This window comes from Podarcis muralis, chromosome 3 (genome assembly GCF_964188315.1).
Source record: "Podarcis muralis chromosome 3, rPodMur119.hap1.1, whole genome shotgun sequence".
Classification (NCBI taxonomy): Eukaryota; Metazoa; Chordata; class Lepidosauria; order Squamata; family Lacertidae; genus Podarcis; species Podarcis muralis.
In genome coordinates this window covers 30,557,801-30,578,162 of record NC_135657.1, presented here as the reverse complement: position 1 = coordinate 30,578,162, position 20,362 = coordinate 30,557,801, and the positions used below count along the sequence as shown (strand labels likewise).

Here is a 20,362-nt window from a genome sequence, read left to right as displayed (position 1 = left end):
GGTGCTCCTGTGACTCGGATAAGTGGTCTGCTGGAACGCAGCCCCTTCGCTCTACTGAGCAGGGTACAAGAGAGAGGATCTCTAAACTGCCTACCCAGCGCGCATGGGAAAATTTTTTCCAGGGGAACGCAGCAGTCTCGTCTGTCTGATACCCTGCTCACTGGCGGCGACGGACCGGGGGGAAACGGAACCAACCAAGGGGTAAGTGCACAAAGGGATTTTTGGCCCTCCAATTAATTGGGAGGAAGAGAAGTCTTGATCAAACTTCTGCGTCTCAGTAAGTGGGAACTGAGTACGCTAGGTGGTTGGGTATATCAGATGGTGGTCTGGTGGGGGAAAAGGGAAATTGGGAGGTAGAGTGTGGTGAAGTATCTTGCGCATTGTATGTGTGAGAAAGTACAGAGCAATCTGTAGCTGACCTGAGTGTGGAGTGGGTAGTACTTCGGTTCCCAGTGAGGCGACTCCATCTGGGCAAGAAACCCCACGAAGCGTGTGTGTGAGTGACTGAGTGGATACTTCACAGGGCCATACAATGGGAGTTGGGGGTTCAAAGGGGGGAAATACACCTCTTGAATGTATGTTAAATAATTTTAAGAAAGCCTTCTCAGGGGCATATGGAGTCAAAATGACGCCAGAGCGCTTGAGAACGTTATGTGAACTAGAATGGCCAAAACAAAATACTGGATGGCCATCTCAGGGAACTTTTGATATAAATTTAGTAAGCAAACTTTGGTCTAACATCACCAAAGAAACTGGAGGGTGCCCAGAACAATTTTCATATATAGATTCCTGGCTGAGCACATTAAATAAAAATCCTCCATGGATAAGGGAATGCAAAGTCCAACGATGCAAATTATTGGCTGTAAAAGCCGAAGCTAGGAAAGGAATCTTGCCAAATAAACTCAAACCCATTTTTGAGGGACCAGAGGAAGAGGTGCTTCCACCTCCACCCTATGCTCCACATCGAAGGGAGCATAATCCAAACCCTCCACCAGTTGTAACCCCAAGGCAAGAAAGTGGAACGAATAATGGGGGTAGAGACACAGAACTTGACTCCTTGATAGATTATGATAAATATCTTCAGGAGGCATTGGAGTCCTATAATGAAGCCCAAGCAGAAGTGGTTATTCCATCTGTGAGTCCCAGTAGAACTCCATCTACAGTCTCTTTTAGTGGAACAACTGATTGCCTACCCCAAACCCCTGTACATCCAAGTCCTAGAGAATTATTACAGAAGTTACAGGGAGACCTTAATCGGTCAGCAAGCAATACAGCCAGGCGTATTAAGCTGCTAAAAGAACGCCTTGGGACAAATACCATCCCCTATGATTTGAGGCCCCTAGAGCAAAGCGAAGAGAAAGATCACGTAGTAGCCCCTCTCAGAAGAGTATTTGATGCACTTGAGGAGCCTGTGCTGGTTAACGGGCAACCCGGACCAAGGCCACCTCGAACTTCGACCCTTCAGTACATTCCATTCACAACTACGGATCTGATGAATTGGAAAACACACACCCCATCTTTTGCAGAAAAACCTCAGGCTATGATGGACTTGGTGACTTCAATAATAAATACTCATAGTCCTACTTGGACAGATTGTCGCCAGCTTCTGAATACTCTGTTCACCACTGAGGAAAGAAGAGACATAATTGAAAAGGCACAGATATATTTGCGTGAGCAGGCCAGAGTGGGAAATATTTTTAATATTGACCGTCATCTCCAAGATAACTTTCCCTTGGAAGATCCTAATTGGGATCCAAACAATGCAATTCATCTGGCCAGACTTACCACTTACCGCCAGACGCTTGTGCAAGGTATCCGCAGGGCATGCCAGAAGCCCACTAATATGTCTAAAGTCTCAGAAGTAGAACAGAAACCAAATGAGAGTCCGGGAGACTTTTTAGAGAGGCTGCAGGAAGCCTATCGTATATGGACTCCTTTTGACCCTGAAGCCCCTGAAAACAGTAGAATGATTACTGCTACATTTGTGGCCCAGTGCGCTTCTGACATTCGTAAGAAAATTCAGAAATCAGAAGGATGGGAAGGGATGCTGATGAGCCAAATTATGGCCATTGCACGCCGAGTTTATCGGAATAGGGATGAGGCTGAGAAGCAAGAGAAGAAGAAGTGGCAGAAGGAAAAGATGGTAATGCTAGCCACAGCAGTGAAGCAAGACTACCGCCCCTTAAATGGAGGAAGAGGGCGGGGAAGGAATCCACCACTGGGAAGGAATCAATGTGCGAATTGCAAGAAGGAGGGTCATTGGAAGCGGGAGTGTCCTGAACCCCTGAGGTTGGAAGAAGTACGCCCAGGCCCAGGCCCAGGCCCAGGCTCCGGCCCAAGAAACCAGGGACGGGGACGGGGAATGATCCGAAATGGAAGATATCAGAGACCTGGACAAGGACAGAGTAGAGACAATTTCATTGGACTGGCAGAGGAGGATTTTACCCAAGACTAGGAACGACCGGACTCCATAAAGTTAGGCTTCCAGGAGCCCACGGTCACGATTCAATTAGGGAGCCATTTAATAGACTTTATGATTGATACTGGGGCTGAATACTCAGTACTCCCAGAACTATTGCAGAAAAAGGCATCCAAAAGTGTAGTCATTAAAAGTGCCACTGGTCAGTCAGCTAAGAGGTCTTTCCTCCAACCTTTGGAATGCCAGATTGGGGGACATCATTTAACCCATCAGTTTTTGTATATACCTGAGTGTCCAATACCTCTCTTAGGTAGAGATATGCTGTCCAAACTGCAGGCCCAAATCACCTTCACTCCTCGAGGTCCAGAAATGAAACTGCCATCAAAGGCAGCAGGAATAATTACCCTCTCAGTACCTAAGGAACAATCATGGCGCCTAATGTCAGCCTTGCAAGTCCAACCCACATTGGATACAGAATTAAACAAGCTCCTCCGAACCCTACAGGTGCCACCAGGAGTATGGGCCGAAAATAGCCCACCAGGAATGGCCAAGAATATAGCTCCAATTGTAGTAACCTTAAAACCTATGGCTACCCCTGTATCTGTAAAGCAATATCCTTTACCCCGGCGAGCAGCAGAGGGCATCCAGAAACATTTGGACCGCCTATTAAAATATGGTCTGCTTAAGCCCTGCCAATCAGAATGGAACACACCCCTTTTGCCTGTTCGAAAACCTGGGACAGATGAATACAGGCCAGTGCAGGACTTGAGGCTCGTAAACCAGGCTATCGAGACCTTGCACCCAAATGTACCAAACCCATATACCTTGCTGAGTTTGATCCCACCAGAAGCAACATTTTTTACTGTATTGGATTTGAAAGATGCATTCTTCTGTTGCCGGCTGGCACCACAGAGCCAACCTATATTTGCCTTCCAGTGGGAAGACCCTTTAACAGGAACAAAAGGCCAGCTAACCTGGACAAGATTGCCCCAGGGATTTAAAAATTCCCCAACTTTGTTTGGCACTGCCTTGGCGAAGGATCTAACAAGTTACCCCTCAATACCTGGAGAAAAGGTGGTTCTGCAATATGTAGATGACCTTATACTAGCAGCAAAGGATTTTGATACCTGTAAAGAAGGGACAGAGGAACTGCTCCACTTGCTCTGGCAAGCTGGCTACCGAGTTTCCCAGAAAAAGGCACAGTTATGTTTAGAAAAGGTCAAATATTTGGGCTTTGACATCTCACACCAACAACGAGCATTGAGACCAGAGAGGAAAGAAGCTATTTGCCTTATCAAGGAACCTACCACAAGGAAACAACTTAGAGGATTCCTGGGAACAGCAGGGTTTTGTAGACTATGGATACCTGATTTCAGCAGTCTGGCCAAGCCCTTACATGAAAGCACTCGAGGTGCAGAGAAGGACCCATTCGTATGGGGACCTGAGCAGCAACAAGCCTTTTTAGTTATCAAACAACGACTTATGGAGGCCCCAGCCCTTGGACTGCCTAATTCGGAAAAACCCTTTCAGCTGTATGTACATGAACAGAATGGGATTGCAGCGGCAGTCCTGACCCAGAGATTAGGAAGTTGGAACCGTCCAGTAGCTTATTTGTCAAAACAATTGGACTCAGTAGCAAAAGGATGGCCTCCATGCCTAAGGGCAGTAGCGGCCACTGCAAGCCTTGTCAAAGAAGCTGATAAATTTACCTTCGGCCAGACGATGTATGTGAATGTACCTCATGCTGTTCTGACACTCATGGAATATAAGGGTAGTTATTGGCTAACGAACCCAAGGATGGCTAGATACCAAGGCCTATTGTGTGAAAATCCCAGGATTCATCTACGAGTAGTGAATATGCTCAATCCAGCGACTTTGCTGCCCCTACCAGAGGTAGATGATGAGGAATCACATGATTGTCTCCAAGTAATGGATGAAGTTTATTCCAGTAGACCCGATCTGAAAGATGAACCATTGAAAAATCCAGATGTTGTATATTATACTGATGGTAGCAGTTACCTGCATGAAGGTGCCAGACGAGCAGGATATGCTGTGGTCACCAATGAGGAAGTTGTGGAAGCTGAAGCTTTGCCTGCCGGCACCTCAGCACAAAAAGCTGAACTTATAGGTTTAACTAGAGCTCTGCAATTGGCAGCCGGATGTAAGGCAAACATCTATACTGATTCTAAATATGCCTTCTTAACCCTGCATGCACATGGAGCTCTATGGAAAGAAAGAGGTCTAATAGGAGCCCACGGGAAGGCCTTGAAATATGGACCTGAAGTAGAAATCCTGTTAGAAGCAGTATGGGCTCCAGAACAGATTGCTGTAATGCATTGCAAAGGTCATGGACGAGGAAGGGATCCAATAACCAGAGGAAATCATGCTGCTGACAAAGCAGCCCGAGAGGCAGCCCAAAAGCCTGTGGGAGGATTTATAGCAGCCCTCATACCAGAGGTAGCTCCAGAAGAAGTTAAACCTCACTATACCCCAGAAGAGAGGAAGTGGGCTGAACAGGAAGGAGCAGTTGTGAAGGACGGTTGGATGATCCTGCCGGACAATAGGATTTATGTACCTCATCATCTAGCAGGCACAATTGTAAGAAATTATCATGAATCTACTCACCTTGGCGGTACTGCAACCAGAGAGAGTCTCAGTCGGAAGTTGTATATTATTAACCTATCACAATTAGCAACTTGCATTTCACAGAAATGTGTTCTTTGTGCTAAAAACAATCCCAGGCAGGGACCGGTACAACCTCCTGGAATCCAACATGTGGGATATGTCCCCATGGAAAGTCTAATTGTGGACTTCACAGAGCTGGTCCCTTCTAAGGGATTCAAGTATCTCCTTGTGTTTGTAGACACTCTTACCGGATGGGTTGAAGCCTTTCCCACCCGAACTGAAAAGGCACGAGAGGTAACTAAGAGACTCCTCACTGAATTGATCCCGAGGTTTGGATTACCTAGATGCATTGGAAGTGATAATGGGCCAGCGTTCATTGATCAAGTAGTACAAGAAGTATGTCGAGTCCTACAAGTGAAATGGAGACTGCATGCAGCATATAGGCCTCAGAGTTCAGGGAAAACTGAAAGAATGAATCGGACTCTGAAAACCCAATTGGCAAAATTAACCCAGGAAACGGGATTGGGATGGGTAGATGTGTTACCCATAACACTGTTTCGTGTTCGGTGTGCACCCACAAAAAGACTTAAGTTGTCACCTTTTGAGCTCCTGTATGGGAGACCGCCCTCCTTTGTTCAGGATATTCCAGCTGACCTTAAACAAATAGGAGACCATGTGACACAGGGACAAGTGCAATCTCTCTCCCGTGTTTTTGTTTCTCTTAACAGGTGGGTCCTCGAGCGCACGCCGTGCAGCATTGCCGAGCCGATTCATCAGTTCCAGGCTGGCGATAGCGTATGGGTGAAAGAGTGGAAACGTGATCCACTCGCACCTAAGTGGCGTGGACCTTACACCGTCTTGCTCTCTACTCCAACAGCGGTGAAGGTAGCTGAGGTGACCCCCTGGATTCATCACTCCCGTTTGAAGAAGTCCGAAGGCAGTTGGACGTGCAAAGGTGACCCCTCTAATCCTTTAAAACTGACTCTCTCCAAAAACCCCTGTATCTAGCCCTACCGGGAACGGGCTAGGTCACGGGCAACATTAGACGACCGGCCTGCTGCAGCCACAACCTGGAAGCTGGCTGACCTGCGCACGCCTGAAGCTTGAGGAGCATCTGAACCAGCGATTGTGAACGGGAAGATTCTCTAATACAATTAATTGACTGGCCCCCCCTTGTGGAACAATTATCAGAGATATTACTCACTGGGGATCCTCGGGATATATGTTTTGGTCTTGGTGGTTCCCCATTTCTGTCACTGGGGGAATTATATTGGGACTAATAGTTTTATGCTATCACAATAAGGTAATCTTTTGTGGAAGGAATGCATATGCTAGACATCAACATGATTTTATTATTAATCCTGATCCCTTGGGAAGGGGAAGGGTCCTTGAATCTGACCAAATTTGCTAAATATGGATTCAGCCATGACCACAATATGTGGGTAGGTTTAGCTGAAATGGTAGCCAATGTTGCAAATAGGACCAATTGCCTTGTTTGCTCTCTTGGGCCAGATGATTCAGAGGGAGGTATGCCCTTATTACCGATACCATTAGATGCCATTGGTATGGTAAGCGAAATGCCACACCAAACAGAAATACAGAATTTCCCCGGATGGAACTCAACTAAACCATTACGAGTTATACCTGTACAAGGGGAATTCTGTGTACATAAATCATCAGATGCAGCTGATTCTACCATGATAGGCTCTTCTCATTGTCACTATACTTGGGATTATTTTAAGAATAGTCATACCTGGGCACACGGTACTACCTATCGAACTCGGAATACCTTGCCCTGTGCACCTCCTTTTATTCATGCATGGAAAGTGGTATGGAACATAACTGTGACAGAAAAAGGCAATCTAACATACTGCACTGTGAACTCTCTACCTCTTTTGATATTTCGCCTTCTGTACTCCACGTACCAAAAACCTCAGACCCGATGGTTGTGGTGGATATGTGGAGAATGGGCATACAAGAAACTCCCTTCCAAATGGAGTGGGACTTGTTTCCTGGGATGGGTATTACCACCAATGTGGATTATGCCCACTAGTTCGGCCAAGCGAACACGAAGGAATGCTGATATTTCTCGTATAGCAGGAGGAAGTACCCAAAGTTGGAGCGGTACTGATGATTGGCCGCCAGAGCGCATTATAGCCTATTATGATCCTGCCTCCTGGAATCCTGGTGAGCTCATACAAGGGGCACGGGATCCTATTTATAATCTAAACAGAATAATTCGATTGCAAGCAGTAGTGGAATTGGTAACCAATGCAACGGCCCAGAGTTTGAGACTTATTGCACAACAGTTGGATGAAAGTAGAGCCGCCATTTTGCAGCTGAAAATGGGAATGGATTATGTACTTGCCAGGCAGGGAGGCCTATGTGGAGTCTTGAACTTGACAGGGAATGCCTGTTGCTTTAACATTTCTGATAATGGTGAGGCAATCCGTGTGTTGGCTACAAAGATGGAGAATATAGCACATGTCCCAGTACAAACATGGGAAGGATGGGATATGGGATGGCTCACCAATTGGTTACCTAATGTCACAGGACTCAAAGGGATACTATTGTCTTGCTTGTTTTTCTTGACAGTAGTGGTAATGGTTTTATGTATGATGCCATGTATCATTTCATGTTTTAGAAGTACAATTAGCAAGATGGTTTCAAATGAAACTCTACCTCATATCATGGCCCTATACAGAGCTTTACCTCAGGAATATGATGAAGGTCAAGCTATCAAGGACACTTGGTATGAAGGTCCTTGAGCTTGAAAGGGGGGAATGTGGCATCTGAATATAGACTGCATTTTTTATCAAGACTTATATTGGCTTATATTTTGATCAGGTTCATAAAGTCTAAAAAGGGCTTAAATTCACAAATGTTTCATGCCAGGCAGGAGACCAGCTGCTTAGAAAACCTTGGCCATTCTCCTAAGACAAGGGGCCCCCCTTGATTTATAGCAGGAAAACAACTTTCAAAGTCATAAAAAGGAAATTACAGGCTGAGAACAAGGTTACTCAGATAAACATAATTAGGAATGAGTAAAATGATACCAATGTGCCTCCCAGTAAAATGAGCCAGATCTTCTTCCTAAGGTTAAAAAGGCCAAGAGCAATGGAGAAGCATCTAGCTGGCAGAAAAAGAGCATTTCTGGGAAGTCTTTTTTAAAGGCAGTTTCTTTCTTAAACTGAGAGAGTTAAAAAGAGCAATAAATATTGGGAACAGCTAAAGAGGAGAGCAGATGGCTGAAGGGGGGGGTGAACTGAAGAGGTTCCTTTTAAAAGCTATTTTTTACTGAGTTCCTTCCTTTCTACTTTGAGAAGCTTTATTCTTTTAAAAGGTTACCTATGATAATGTATGAAATATATTAGCTTAAATATATTGGCTTAAATGTAATTATGCAAAGGATTTAAGAAATGCTAGATTCTTATTTCATATAGTTGTAAGAGTTGTATTTATCCTGAAATTAAGTCAGTCACCAGCCTAGCCCCCCTGCCAGGACAGGAAGACGCCATCTGGGCGCTCCTGATATATAGTTGTCAGACATTTGTTTAGAAACCTTCAAAATGAAGGAGATCTTTCAATGTTGATGTGAAACTCAAGATCCTTGACATATGTTTAAGATAAAAATTTAAGATTAACCATTTGTTTTAGAAGGCAATAGGGCGAAGAGGGCAAGAGGTGAGCTGGTAATTAATATTCTTTGTTGAGACACATGTAAGATATATTACTACTTATTTGTCATTTATAGATGTAACAATATATAGCTCTTTGTGCTCCATATAAGGACAGGAGGATATGGGTGTATCTTTTGTGATTGGATATAGCAGGCAGCCAATAGGAAATCCAACCAGGCTGATTGGACAGATGCAGCCACAGGAGGAGCAAAGGGGGCTGGATTAAGGGAATATAAGTGCTGGCCATAATGGCAGGAGGCCAGGCCAGAGCTTGGTAACCATATACCACTGTGCCTCTCATTTATTTGTCTGACAAATAAATTATTATTTTAATTTCTCTATTGCTGCGTTGAATATTTCATTCCAGCTAAGCGTTAACCACAAGCAGGGTGCTACAAATTCATGGAGTCTTTTTCGCAGTTTGGTGAATGCACTGGGCCTTTCTGAATGTCAGAAGAGGCAGCAGGTGGCATTGCTGCAGGCTTGAAATTTTGCTTCTTTAAAGTAGTTAATCTCTCTGGTGGAAAATCTTTTCATGTTGCTTGGCGTTGGATCACTGCTCTGTATTGACACATCTCTGACAGCCTGTTATCTATGCCAGACCCTTGCAAATCAACACTATTGCAAAGATGTTTAGATAGAGAAGCAGAGAAATGGCTAGGGACAGCAGGTAATAGAGTGTCCCCTAATCAGCTAAGATTATTCTTGTCAGAGAGGTTTGCTCATTGAGAGAGCTTATCAGCAGTTTCTTTCCCTTGGTTCCTTCCCATTTAGAGCAGTTGTTTTAAGCCAAACAAGGAAAGCGTTTCAGACCTTCCTAATGAATCATCTTGCATTCCCTTAGGTTGAGTCCAGCTTGGAAAAGATGTAGAATATTGCTTTCTGTGTGAATTATGTGCTCTAGTTTCCAGATATTATAATTTATAAAGCTTTGCCTAGTGAAAATGCAAACAAAGCCATGTCTCCAGGGCATGCAGAACAGAAAGTGTTGCACATTACAATCAGGCTCTTCTGAAGGTTCGTTTAATGTCTTGTTGTGCTTTTTTGGGTAGGTGGGGTAGGGAATTACTTTTGAAATACATTATTCATGTAAGTAGATGCATAGGGAGAAGTTACTGAATTGCGATTTCTGTGGGAAATCTACTGTTGTGAATTGATGCGTGCATTATTTATATCTATGCAGTAGGTCTTTACTGCATAATAGAGGCATGAAATCCAAACACAGCAGCCTGTGGAAGGAAGCAGTGAACAAATTTGCTCTTTCCTGGAAAGGAGCCGAGCCTGACCCTTTTTAGGTAACCCAAATCTCTCTCCAGTGCACTAGGCACCTGCTGCTGTTTAATAATAAATTAATATTCTGCAAGTTCAGCTATTGAAATGAAAATGCTAGTAGCGGGAATTCAGCATACAGAGCAATCATACACTTACTTGAGAGTAAGTCCTTTTGGAACTTATCTGAAGGGGGTTGTTCTGTTAACTATTTTGGCTTGAGGTAGCGGATTTGCTTTCTAGTCTCTAAAGATCCATTACACAAATGATGCTAAGACCCCAAAAAAAGGTTCTTTTGAGTCTGTGTAAATGGTTAATGCAGCACTGGCAACAGGTGATTCTTAAATTGTAAAAGGAAGGGCGCCAGGGCTGAATTCAGCCCATTAGTTTTATCCTCTTGCCTGGAAGCCCTAATCTAAGTGAGAGTGGTTGTGGTTACCTTTTATTTAGCAATGAGTAAATGGAGAGTTTCTGGAGTCTGTGTGGATATGGTATGGAGCTAAATTATCCAGTGCTTTCTAAACAGCTGCAAAACTGCTCCTAATGTTGCATGCACAACTATATTTAGTAAAAAATACTATGAATTCAAATAATTGTATCTATAAAATAGGAATGCCAGTTACCTGCCTTACTTGATGTGTTAGTGAATGTTTATATAATACTCTGCACACCAAAATGCCAATTTAGACACCTGTTGCTTGCTTCTTTTCTTTGTAAAACAACCTTCACAAAATAAATGAAATGCTAGTGGATTGGAGCAATTTGTAAATGGTGGTGCATTGATGGCTATCCCTTCACATTTAATTGTGGTGAAATATAAAACTGTTGATGCTTCTTTTCATATGTACCTTTTTGGACAGTCCTTAACATCTGTTGCAGCTATATAGTACAATTCATTGAAAGTTAGGTTTCCTTAACAAAATCAGTGGGATGAGTATTTTGCTGTGTACTTCATTGATTTCGTCAATTTCAGTGAGTTTTACATATGCCTACCTTGTGCTGGATTGCACTCCGCTTTCATCCCCTCCTGGTGGTATTAGGAAGTGCTTCTGTTTTCTGAACTTTTCTTTCTTTATGAGGTTCCAAGGAAGCATTTAATGTTTGGTGTATGTATATCTGCTCCACAGACAAATAGCAAGTTCCAGTGGGGATAGAAACATTTATCGAAACCAATAAAGTAATTGAACTACTATTCCCCTTCCTCCACCTGAAATAATTATTTGTGTACTTGTAGCTTTCTGTGGTCTTTAAGAGCTGGAGGTGATAAACCTCTGTTGCCTGAACTACGTTAGAGATGTCAAGGCTGAATTTTGAATGCCTAGGTAGTCCTCTTCTATTAAAAAAAAAACCCTTCATTTTATTTACTTACTTATTTATGAGAATATTTATAGACTGCCCACTTGTATAAATTTTCAAGCTTGTGACGAACCATATACATAGGTGCAATAAAGCACAAGATACCACAAAACCATTTCAAAATAATCATTATAATGACTGGGAGAATAGAGGTAGAAATTGCTCTGTAGTCTGCTGGGTTGTGTCTTGTTAGTTTTATTGCCTTGGTATGAAAATTATAATTGCCATTGCACAGGGCTCAGGCTTGTAGTTTGCTAATATATTGGTTTGTAAATGGCATAAATAAAGGGATGTGCACAAGCTTGTTTGTGTATTGAGATTGCATGCAATCAGATGTCAAGGAAATAAGCAACTATCTTAATTTAAAAGACATCTGAAGGCAGCCCTGTTTAGGGAAGTTTTTAATGTTTAATGCTGTACTGTGTTTTTAATATTCTGTTGGGCGCCGTCCAGAGTGGCTGGGGAAACCCAGCCAGATGGGCGGGGTATAAATTATGATTATGATTATCATCCAACATTGCATTCATTTTATATTTATTGATGTCGGTCATGCAATGTTGTACCTCACTCATCCTCACATATGTTTGGTCTTTTTTTGTCCAAGTTTGTCCACTACCTCCTATGGTGACTCATGGAGATTACATTTGCCACCCGCGGCCTTGCGAGCATTACAACCATGGGACTGTGGTTGAGTTCTATTGTGATCCTGGCTACACTCTCACCAACGATTACAAATATATCACCTGCCAGTATGGAGAATGGTTTCCGTCATATCAAGTATACTGTGTCAAAACAGGTAATAAGCAACAACTTGAGAACCTGACCTGTACATGAAAGTTTAGACCAGGGTAGTCAGCCTTTTATACCTACTGCCCACTAATGCATCTTTCTTGATGGTAAAATTTCCTTACCTCCCACCAGTGCTCGATGGAAGGAGGATTCAGCTTGTGCCGCAGAACCTCCTACCGCCCACCTAGAATCCTGAAACGCCCACTAGTGGGCAGTGGGGACCAGGTTGACAACCCCTGGTTTAGACAGTAAACATTCAGGCAAATAGAAGTAGAAAGGTGGGGTCCCCTATTTAACAGTGCACAATCTTATCAATGTAACATTTATATGCAGATAATTTTTAAAGGGCATATTACTGTATATACTTGAATATAAGCTGACTTTTTCAGCATATTTTTTATGCTGAAAAAGCCTGCCTCGGCTTATACTCGAGTGAGGCGGGTGGCTGCGGAGGGACGAACGGTGAGAAAGGAGCCCTTTCTTGCCGCTCGTCCCTCCGGCGCTGCCCACCTCTCACAAGGGAAGGCACAGGAGCCGCAGCTGGGAGAGGCACTGCGCTGTGCTTCTCCCAACCGGGCTCCTATGCTTGCTCTTGCGAGCAGCAGAGGCAGCGGCAGAGGAATGAGCGGCTGCTCCGCTGTCAGCGGAGATGGAGGAGGAGCGAGCAGCGAGCAGCAGCAGAGGAGGAACGAGCAGCCCGAAAGCAGCCTTTTGGGGCTGCTTGTTTTTCCTCCTCCGCTGCCGCCACCACCAGGTTTGTGGTGTGGTGAGCCAGCTTATACTTGAGTCAATAAGTTTTCCCTGTTTTTTTGTCCTAAAATTAAGTGCCATGGCTTATATTCAGGTCGGCTTATACTCAAGTATATACGGTATATATACACAGTACTCCAGGTGTGGCACACTATACTTCTATTAAGGCAACCCAGATTAGCATTGCCTTTTTTTTTTTTGCTCTTGCATCACGCTGTTGACTCATGTTAAGCTGGTGGTATACTAAGACCCCTAGATCCTTTTCACATGTTCCACTGGCAATCCAAGTGTCCCCCATCTTATATGGGCTGGTTCTTCCTGCCTGAATGTAGAACCTGACATTTATCACTATTCATTTTGTTAGTTTGGGCCCAGTTCTCCAATCTCTTAAGGTCATATTGAATCCCGATTCTGTTTTCTGAGGCATAAGCTACCCCTCCCAGTTTTGTGTCATCTGCATGATTGTAAAGTATTTGGGCCCTGATCTTTTATGGCTCTAATGAAAAATAAGTATTAAACCATTATTACTTAACATGACACTTTTTCATTATCGTTTGTGCTACAGAACAAACTTGGCCAAATACACAGGAAACTCTCCTGACAACATGGAAGATTGTGGCATTCACTGCTACCAGTGTTCTTCTGGTGCTTCTGTTAGTTATCCTTGCCAGAATGTTCCAGACCAAATTTAAGGCACGCTTTCTTCCAAGGTTAGTAACGCTTTTCTCTTATGTTCTCCTCCTTCTCCTTCTCCCAGTAGTTGGCAGTGTGGTACTGTATTTAATCCTTACTTGATTTTACTGCGCTATATTCTTTTTTAATAAATATTGCGAACCACTCTCTTATATGTATCATCAAGGGTGGTAAACAAAAGCCCTGAATGAACAAGCAAATCAATAATGCACTTTCAACCCTCTTATCTTAAACTAGGGTGGCTGCCACCGGTGGCTCCCTGTTTGTGGAATGCTCTCCCCACTGAAGTTCTCCTGGTGCCATCATTATGTATCTGTAGGCAAAAACCTTCATCTATAACCAGGCCTTTGGCCTTTAACTATCTGTGACCTTTTAGAAGTGGGTGGGATGTTTTTAAAGTATTTCTCTTTCCTCTTGGTTTTAATGTATTCATGTGGGAATTGTTGTCTATTTGTTTAGTTGTAGGTAGCTTTCGGTTGCCCTGGGCAAAATAAAGCAACTGACAAATTTAATAAAAGTAAATAAAGTTGCTATTCACAATTGATGTGTCCGTCGCCTTAATGCACAGTACAGATGCAGTATACCATGAAAGTTAGCTGAGATTTTCTCACTGCCAACCTTGGATTTCCCAGCCTAACTTGTGATTCTGGGAATCTTAATGTAGGCTGATGTTCACAGTGCGGAATGAGGAATAAGAGAGTTCCTTATCTTTGCCACCCAGCTGCTTGCTTTCCTTCTCCCACCTCTTCCCCGGTTTGCTGGAGCTATTTAGCTTATTGTGACAAATTGCACATGGCTATCGGTCTGAACAGATACCTGGGCATATTGGAAGTAAATATTAATGATGCATTGCCTCGATTTCGGGTTATTAAAAACTTTCTAAGTGGTGAACCTCATATGTTGCTGGAAGATGATATTCTGCCATTCATGCTCTCTCACACACACACTCACGCACACTCTTTCTCTCCTTCCAATATAGAGGAGCTCAGGAGAATTGCAGCAGTGGCCCCGACTTCGTGGTGGTGGACGGTGTTCCTGTGATGCTACCTTCCTACGATGAAGCTGTGAGCAGTGGATTGAATGCCTTGGCACCTGGATGTGTGTCCCCTGCTGGCCAGGGGTATGTTTTACAGGCTGATGATCAGAACCCTCCAGCTTATCCGGGGCCAGATGACTTGGGCAGGTTGCCAGCGGAATTTGATACCTGTGACAGCATTTCAGGCTCTTCGGAACTTCTTCAAAGTTTGTACACATCTTCTGTGTGTCAAGTGGGAGCACATCCTATCTCAGAGAGAACTGATGCTATCAATAGCACCACCGGGGAAGTAGCATCAACCAGCCCAAGCATTGACATTGCAGATGGTAATTTTGATTTTTGAACATTATGTGAGCTTGTTTTAGTGTCAGAGGTTGTTTTTTTCCCATATGAAGAAGCCATGAGATTGTGCTTTGGAGAAGGAACCTAACTGCATATTGGGTCTTTCTTTCTGTTCCAGCCTATGTCTCTTTTGCTTCTGACTTTTTTTAAAAAAAACCACAACAGCAGCAGCCGCAAATTCTTTACAACTCAAAGTTTCACCACCACCTTGCATCAGATTCTACCAAGGATTTGTGCCTAAAAATTCATTTATGGCAGGAGAGGGTTAACGTGTTCCCCACTGCAAACGACTGAACATTTGCTGGAGGTCAGCTTAGCTAGTTTTCTTGGGTACATGGCACATCTTTAAAAACATGTGGAGTTATAGTCTGGGCCTGGAGTATGAGAGTAGCCAAAAATGCCCTGTTTCATCAGCCTATGCGCTAGTTCTTTTTTCCTCTGTGTTTCTTTTTTTTTAGTAATGAGCGCACACACTACATTACAGTAAAATTCAACATAGTATCTACCTAGTCTTTTGTTACTCTGTCAGAAAGTCCAATCCAATTACCTTGTTGTAATATTGATTTTTCTCAACATCCAGCTGTGTATTTCAATGAGCTATGTATAGTTTACTGTGGTTTGTGTAACGCTCAAAGTCAGAGTCAGTGGCAAACTGGTGTTAGTGGCAGATTTTCATGGTCACCTACTCTAATGAAGACATACGCTAAGTCATCTTTTATGCTGAGAGCAAATAATAATAGTAATGATAATAATTTCATTATTTATACCTCGCCCATCTGGCTGGGTTTCCCCAGCTAGTAAGATCACGCTTAGGATGCAGCATTATTGAATAGGTTCCACAGCCAATGTGATTTTTGGCCATCCTTAAAATTTGGCTTGTTGAAGGTTTCATGGCCTCTTATTCCTCTGCACATTGAACTGCTTCATGAAACATACTAATTAAATGACTCCAAATTAGTCATGAATGTGTGCCAGGCTTCAAGCACACAAGCTGAACGGGGGGTGGGGGTGGGGAATTGAATCTTCATTTAATTCTCATTCTGAAAACTAGCCTGGCCTAAGAAAGAATAATCAGAGGACTACTTCACTGCACAGCCACCTGCAAAGTGCTTTGAACAATTAGCCTGATTTGTATGCAGCCACTTAGCGTACTTTGTGATTGCACCAGGTCGCTATGTAGTAAAGTAAAAGGGAAAAAAAGGGTTGTCTGACTCCATGCATAAAGTGCCTTAACATCTTAGCAACAGTGGCCCTGTTAATGGCATGTTATAGCAAAATAACATTTCAGGTCCTCCCTTCACAGAGTTCACTATTAAAACCCAATTAATTCTTTCTTTTATTTTCTAGAAATTCCATTGATGGATGAAGACCCTTAATCTGCACAAATCTTGATCATTACCTGCTCACACCTCTTGGGGGGGAGGAGGGCGTAAAAGAATCATGCACATATGTATACAAACATACCTATATATCTATATAAATCTCTATATAAAGACTGAATAAATATCGGGGGAGGGCATTTTCGGTTTTTATAAATCTTCCACATTATGATGTCACCAGATTTTTTTTGTGCACATATCTTAATCAACTTTGGGGGTTGAGAGCATCAGCTATTCAACGGCAGCTTTACAAAAATGAATCCTGAGGATTTGATGAGACTAGTCACTGCAAAAGAACTATAGATTTATGGAATAGTGATGAGTGTATCTGCATCGCAGGAAGTCTTAACTGCTCTTTAGAAACACCAGTGAAAGTGGTTTGTGGCACAGGTACAAACTGCCTAAAGAAAGCATGTCAGATGATGTAAATTTTGCTTTATTGAAGCTGCTAAATATTTATGATGGACCACAATTTACAAAGGAATCCTAATTTATGGGGTGCGGGGAAATAAACAGTGTTGAAATTAAAATTGGGAAAAGGTCATTCCTGAATGGTCTGTTTTAACCATGCTTGTAGAGAGAAACTCTTGTGGTGATGTCACTTAAAGATGCGGCTGCAGCAACAAAGCACCTGAGTTCAAGAAAGAACTTATTCTGGGTAAATGTATAATAAAAGGAAAGAAGAGGCTTGAGTCATGATCTAAAGGTTTTGTTTTTTGTTTTGTTTTTTAAAAAAGAAAGATCTAAAATAGAAGTATTTATGAAACATTATCGCAATTGCATTGCATTTGACCTGTTTTTTCTCATAAATGTTCCAAGTTATAAACAAAAGTAGCAAAGCCACACTTAGGCAATTGTTGAAATAGTAGTGTCTCGCACCCATGTTTAATGAGGCCACTGAGAAACAAGAGGAAGGCAATGGCATTGGTTGGACCCCAACTCAAAGAGTAAGTCTCTGCTTAAATAGGTCAGTGAGGAATGAGCATGCTCAGTGGCATCTAAGAATCGTGGGATGTTGAATGTCAGCTGAAAAAGGAAAAGATGAAACTGGTGAGGTGGGTGGGAGGGAGGGAGGTTAATTGGCCTGTTTGAGCTACTTACAAGGAGGAACATCCTGGAGGAAGACCGGACTGGCTCTGTTGTGAGATTAGTATTACTAGTTACTAGTGCTTTCACTCCTAAGCTGAGGTTTGTACTAAGAACTTTATAGAGCCATAGTCATGCTGGCCACATGACCCGGAAGCTGTATGCCGGCTCCCTCGGCCAATAAAGCGAGATGAGCGCCGCAACCCCAGAGTCGGTCACGTCTGGACCTAATGGTCAGGGGTCCCTTTACCTTTTACTACACATGGTATGATCAGGAACTGTTATAGTTCAGTGACAGAGCACATGTTCTGCGTGCAGAAAGAAGGGTTGGGAAAGACTGAAACTCTGGAGCTAGGTGGATCAATTGTCTGATTTGGTATAAGACAGCTTCCTATTTTTCTTCCTTTTTTTCATTAACACAAAATGCCAGACTGTATACAGTGGTACCTCGGTCTACAAACAGCCCTGTTAACGAACTATTCGGTGAACAAACTGCAAAACCGGAAGTAGGTGTTCCGGTTAGCGAACTTTGCCCTGGAAGCCGAACGGAATCCGAACGGTGGAAGGGCACCAGCTGCAGGAGACCTCAGTAGGGAAAGTGTGCCTCGGGTTAAGAATGGACTTCCGGAACGAATTAAGTTTGTAAACCGAGGTACCACTGTATCTGGAATTTTCTTCAACTTCTTCCTCACTCCCAATCCAGATCACAACTGTGTCGATTAACCTTTTTCTTTTGTTCCATGGTCTTGATTGTTGTTGCTGTTCTTTTGACACAAAAGGGAAGCATGGATATCATTTCAGGGAGGGCAAGGGCAGATTTCTCCTCCCCACTCAATACATCTAAGCTGTTACTTCAGCTACTGTTAAATCCAACTCATTTATGCTTCCACATGCTCAAGTATTTGAAGATATGTACAAAAATTATCTTCCATAATACAATGGCATTCATTTTACCTATTTAAAATATCTCTTAACCACACTTCTTCAAAAGATTCTAGCGATGGAATGCAAAAGTGTGACTAATTCACACAGCACTGCAACATAAATACAGCTTAAAATGAACAAACACATGGAACAAAATGCAAAAAAACCCACCCGCAAATAGGTTTTTGCACTGGATTTTCTGCTATCTAAAATGCTTGTGCAGATAGGGAGATATTTGCATGGTGCACCTGTATCTTGACCTGTGACAATAACAATTTGTATATATCTAGACAAACAGTTAAATAGGACAATTTTGGACGCTTTCCAAATGTGTGCACTTTTTACTTCTCTAGTGTATGTAATTTCTGAGAAGAATTTTCTCGAAGCTTGATACTGGTTGGTTTAGGAAACAATACCTTTTCCCAACCGTACAAGCATTGCAGATTACAAATGCTATTGACATATTAGCTACAACTTGCCATTATATAGCCTCACAGTAAAGCACAGAGAAAATGCAACTAGGTTGCTTTTAGATTTTAAATCATGATTTTAAAAATAGTCCAGGAGGAGTACCACCTTTACTACCAATCCAGGTATATATGGTTCATTTTTCTATAGTAGAAGAAAGAGCTCATTGTAAACGCTCTTAAAGATCCCGAACCACTTCTTATTTTCAGTCTTAAGTGTATAATCATCCACATACACAATGAAAATGCTCTGAAGAGTCCACTTGTGTAGGTACACAGTGATAAAAAAGATGAATACTATAGGGAAATGGGAAGGAGGGATTCTTTAGGTTGGCAGTGCAGCTATTGTGCCTTATATTTTTATTTTCGGCTCATGATAATGAAAATAAGTAATGGTTGAAATAAGACAAAGCATCATGGAAATGTATTTGCAAGCAGGGGTATTTGAGTCAATTGCAATTGTCTGAAAGCAATGGCTGCTGAAGAACCATGCACTGAAGAGTGTAAACAGCCTTGGGAAACTGTCGTGTAACAAACAGCATGTATTTTTGTCGATGTTCTATGGCTGCTGAGTAGTATCCAAATATTCCCAGAGTTTGTTGTGAGACTTAGAGAAAAGTGTTGCTGTAATGTATCAAAAATCTTCCATTTATTTTGCCTTGATTTTGAAGAATGTTGGAGATAAAAACCTCATGAGAGTCCCATTTCAGGTGGATAATTCATAAGCATTGCTCCCAATTAATGGGGCCATCCCTCTCCTGCACTACATCATGAACTCTTGCTATATCCATCCCCACTTGGTCCTCTATTGCTGTCCTGAGGCTAAGGAAAGTTCAGCACTTAAGCCCCACCTCCCGATTATAACTAGAAAAATCCAAGAGATATGGTATAAATTCAAGTAAATGTATTTGCAGCGGCATTTCATCCATGGAAGTTTTAGTCTCTACACAACTCACCGTCCAATCCTATACATGTTTAATCAGGAGTAAATCCTGCTGAGTTTAATGAGAATTAACTCCCAGTAAGGGAGTTTACAAATCTGATCTTGGACATTTTAGATAAAATAGTTTCTTAAATGTGGCAACAACAGTTTGTAGACAGTGCATCTGAACCTGTCTCATGACTTAATGGAGCAGATCTTTCTCAGGCTGCTGGCAAAGAGCACCTGAGGTGAAGTGGGAAAATATCAGGTAAGAGTTGTTTTTTGTTTAATACATCTCCTTAAGCCATTAAACCATCACCATTTTAGGCAACCAGAGTCTGCAGTGCACAGAAGTAGATATCAAAGTCTTCAATGGCCACATGTGCTACCCTTTTGAACTTACCCTGCTGATTCATTTTGTGGTTACTGAATCCTCAGGTATTGCAATAAAACAGTCAAGTGACGCCTCTGATGCTTAAAACACTGACCTTTTAAAAAATGTAACTCTACTGCAGGAAGGGAACAAAGGCTTTGGGGCATGATATATGTTATAGACAGCTATTTTGTAATGGAGAACTCCTAAAACTGGTTCTAGGAAATATTTTTAAAAGCTTTACATAGCAAC

The 20,362-nt window shown here is 42.5% G+C and overlaps 1 protein-coding gene across 5 annotated transcripts in view; it reads left to right on the top strand.

The window, feature by feature from the left end:
- SUSD4 (sushi domain containing 4) overlaps window positions 1-17,037 on the top strand; it is an 82,492-nt gene extending 65,455 nt beyond the window's left edge. For all 5 annotated transcript variants that reach the window (XM_077925610.1, XM_028724562.2, XM_028724560.2 and 2 more), the window contains 4 exons: window positions 11,954-12,145; window positions 13,454-13,598; window positions 14,561-14,943; window positions 16,307-17,037. In XM_077925610.1, the coding sequence (XP_077781736.1) occupies window positions 11,954-12,145; window positions 13,454-13,598; window positions 14,561-14,943; window positions 16,307-16,335 (749 nt within the window). In that variant the 3' untranslated portion in view covers window positions 16,336-17,037. The remainder of the gene's footprint in view (window positions 1-11,953; window positions 12,146-13,453; window positions 13,599-14,560; window positions 14,944-16,306) is intronic.
- The last annotated feature ends 3,325 nt before the right edge of the window (window positions 17,038-20,362 follow it).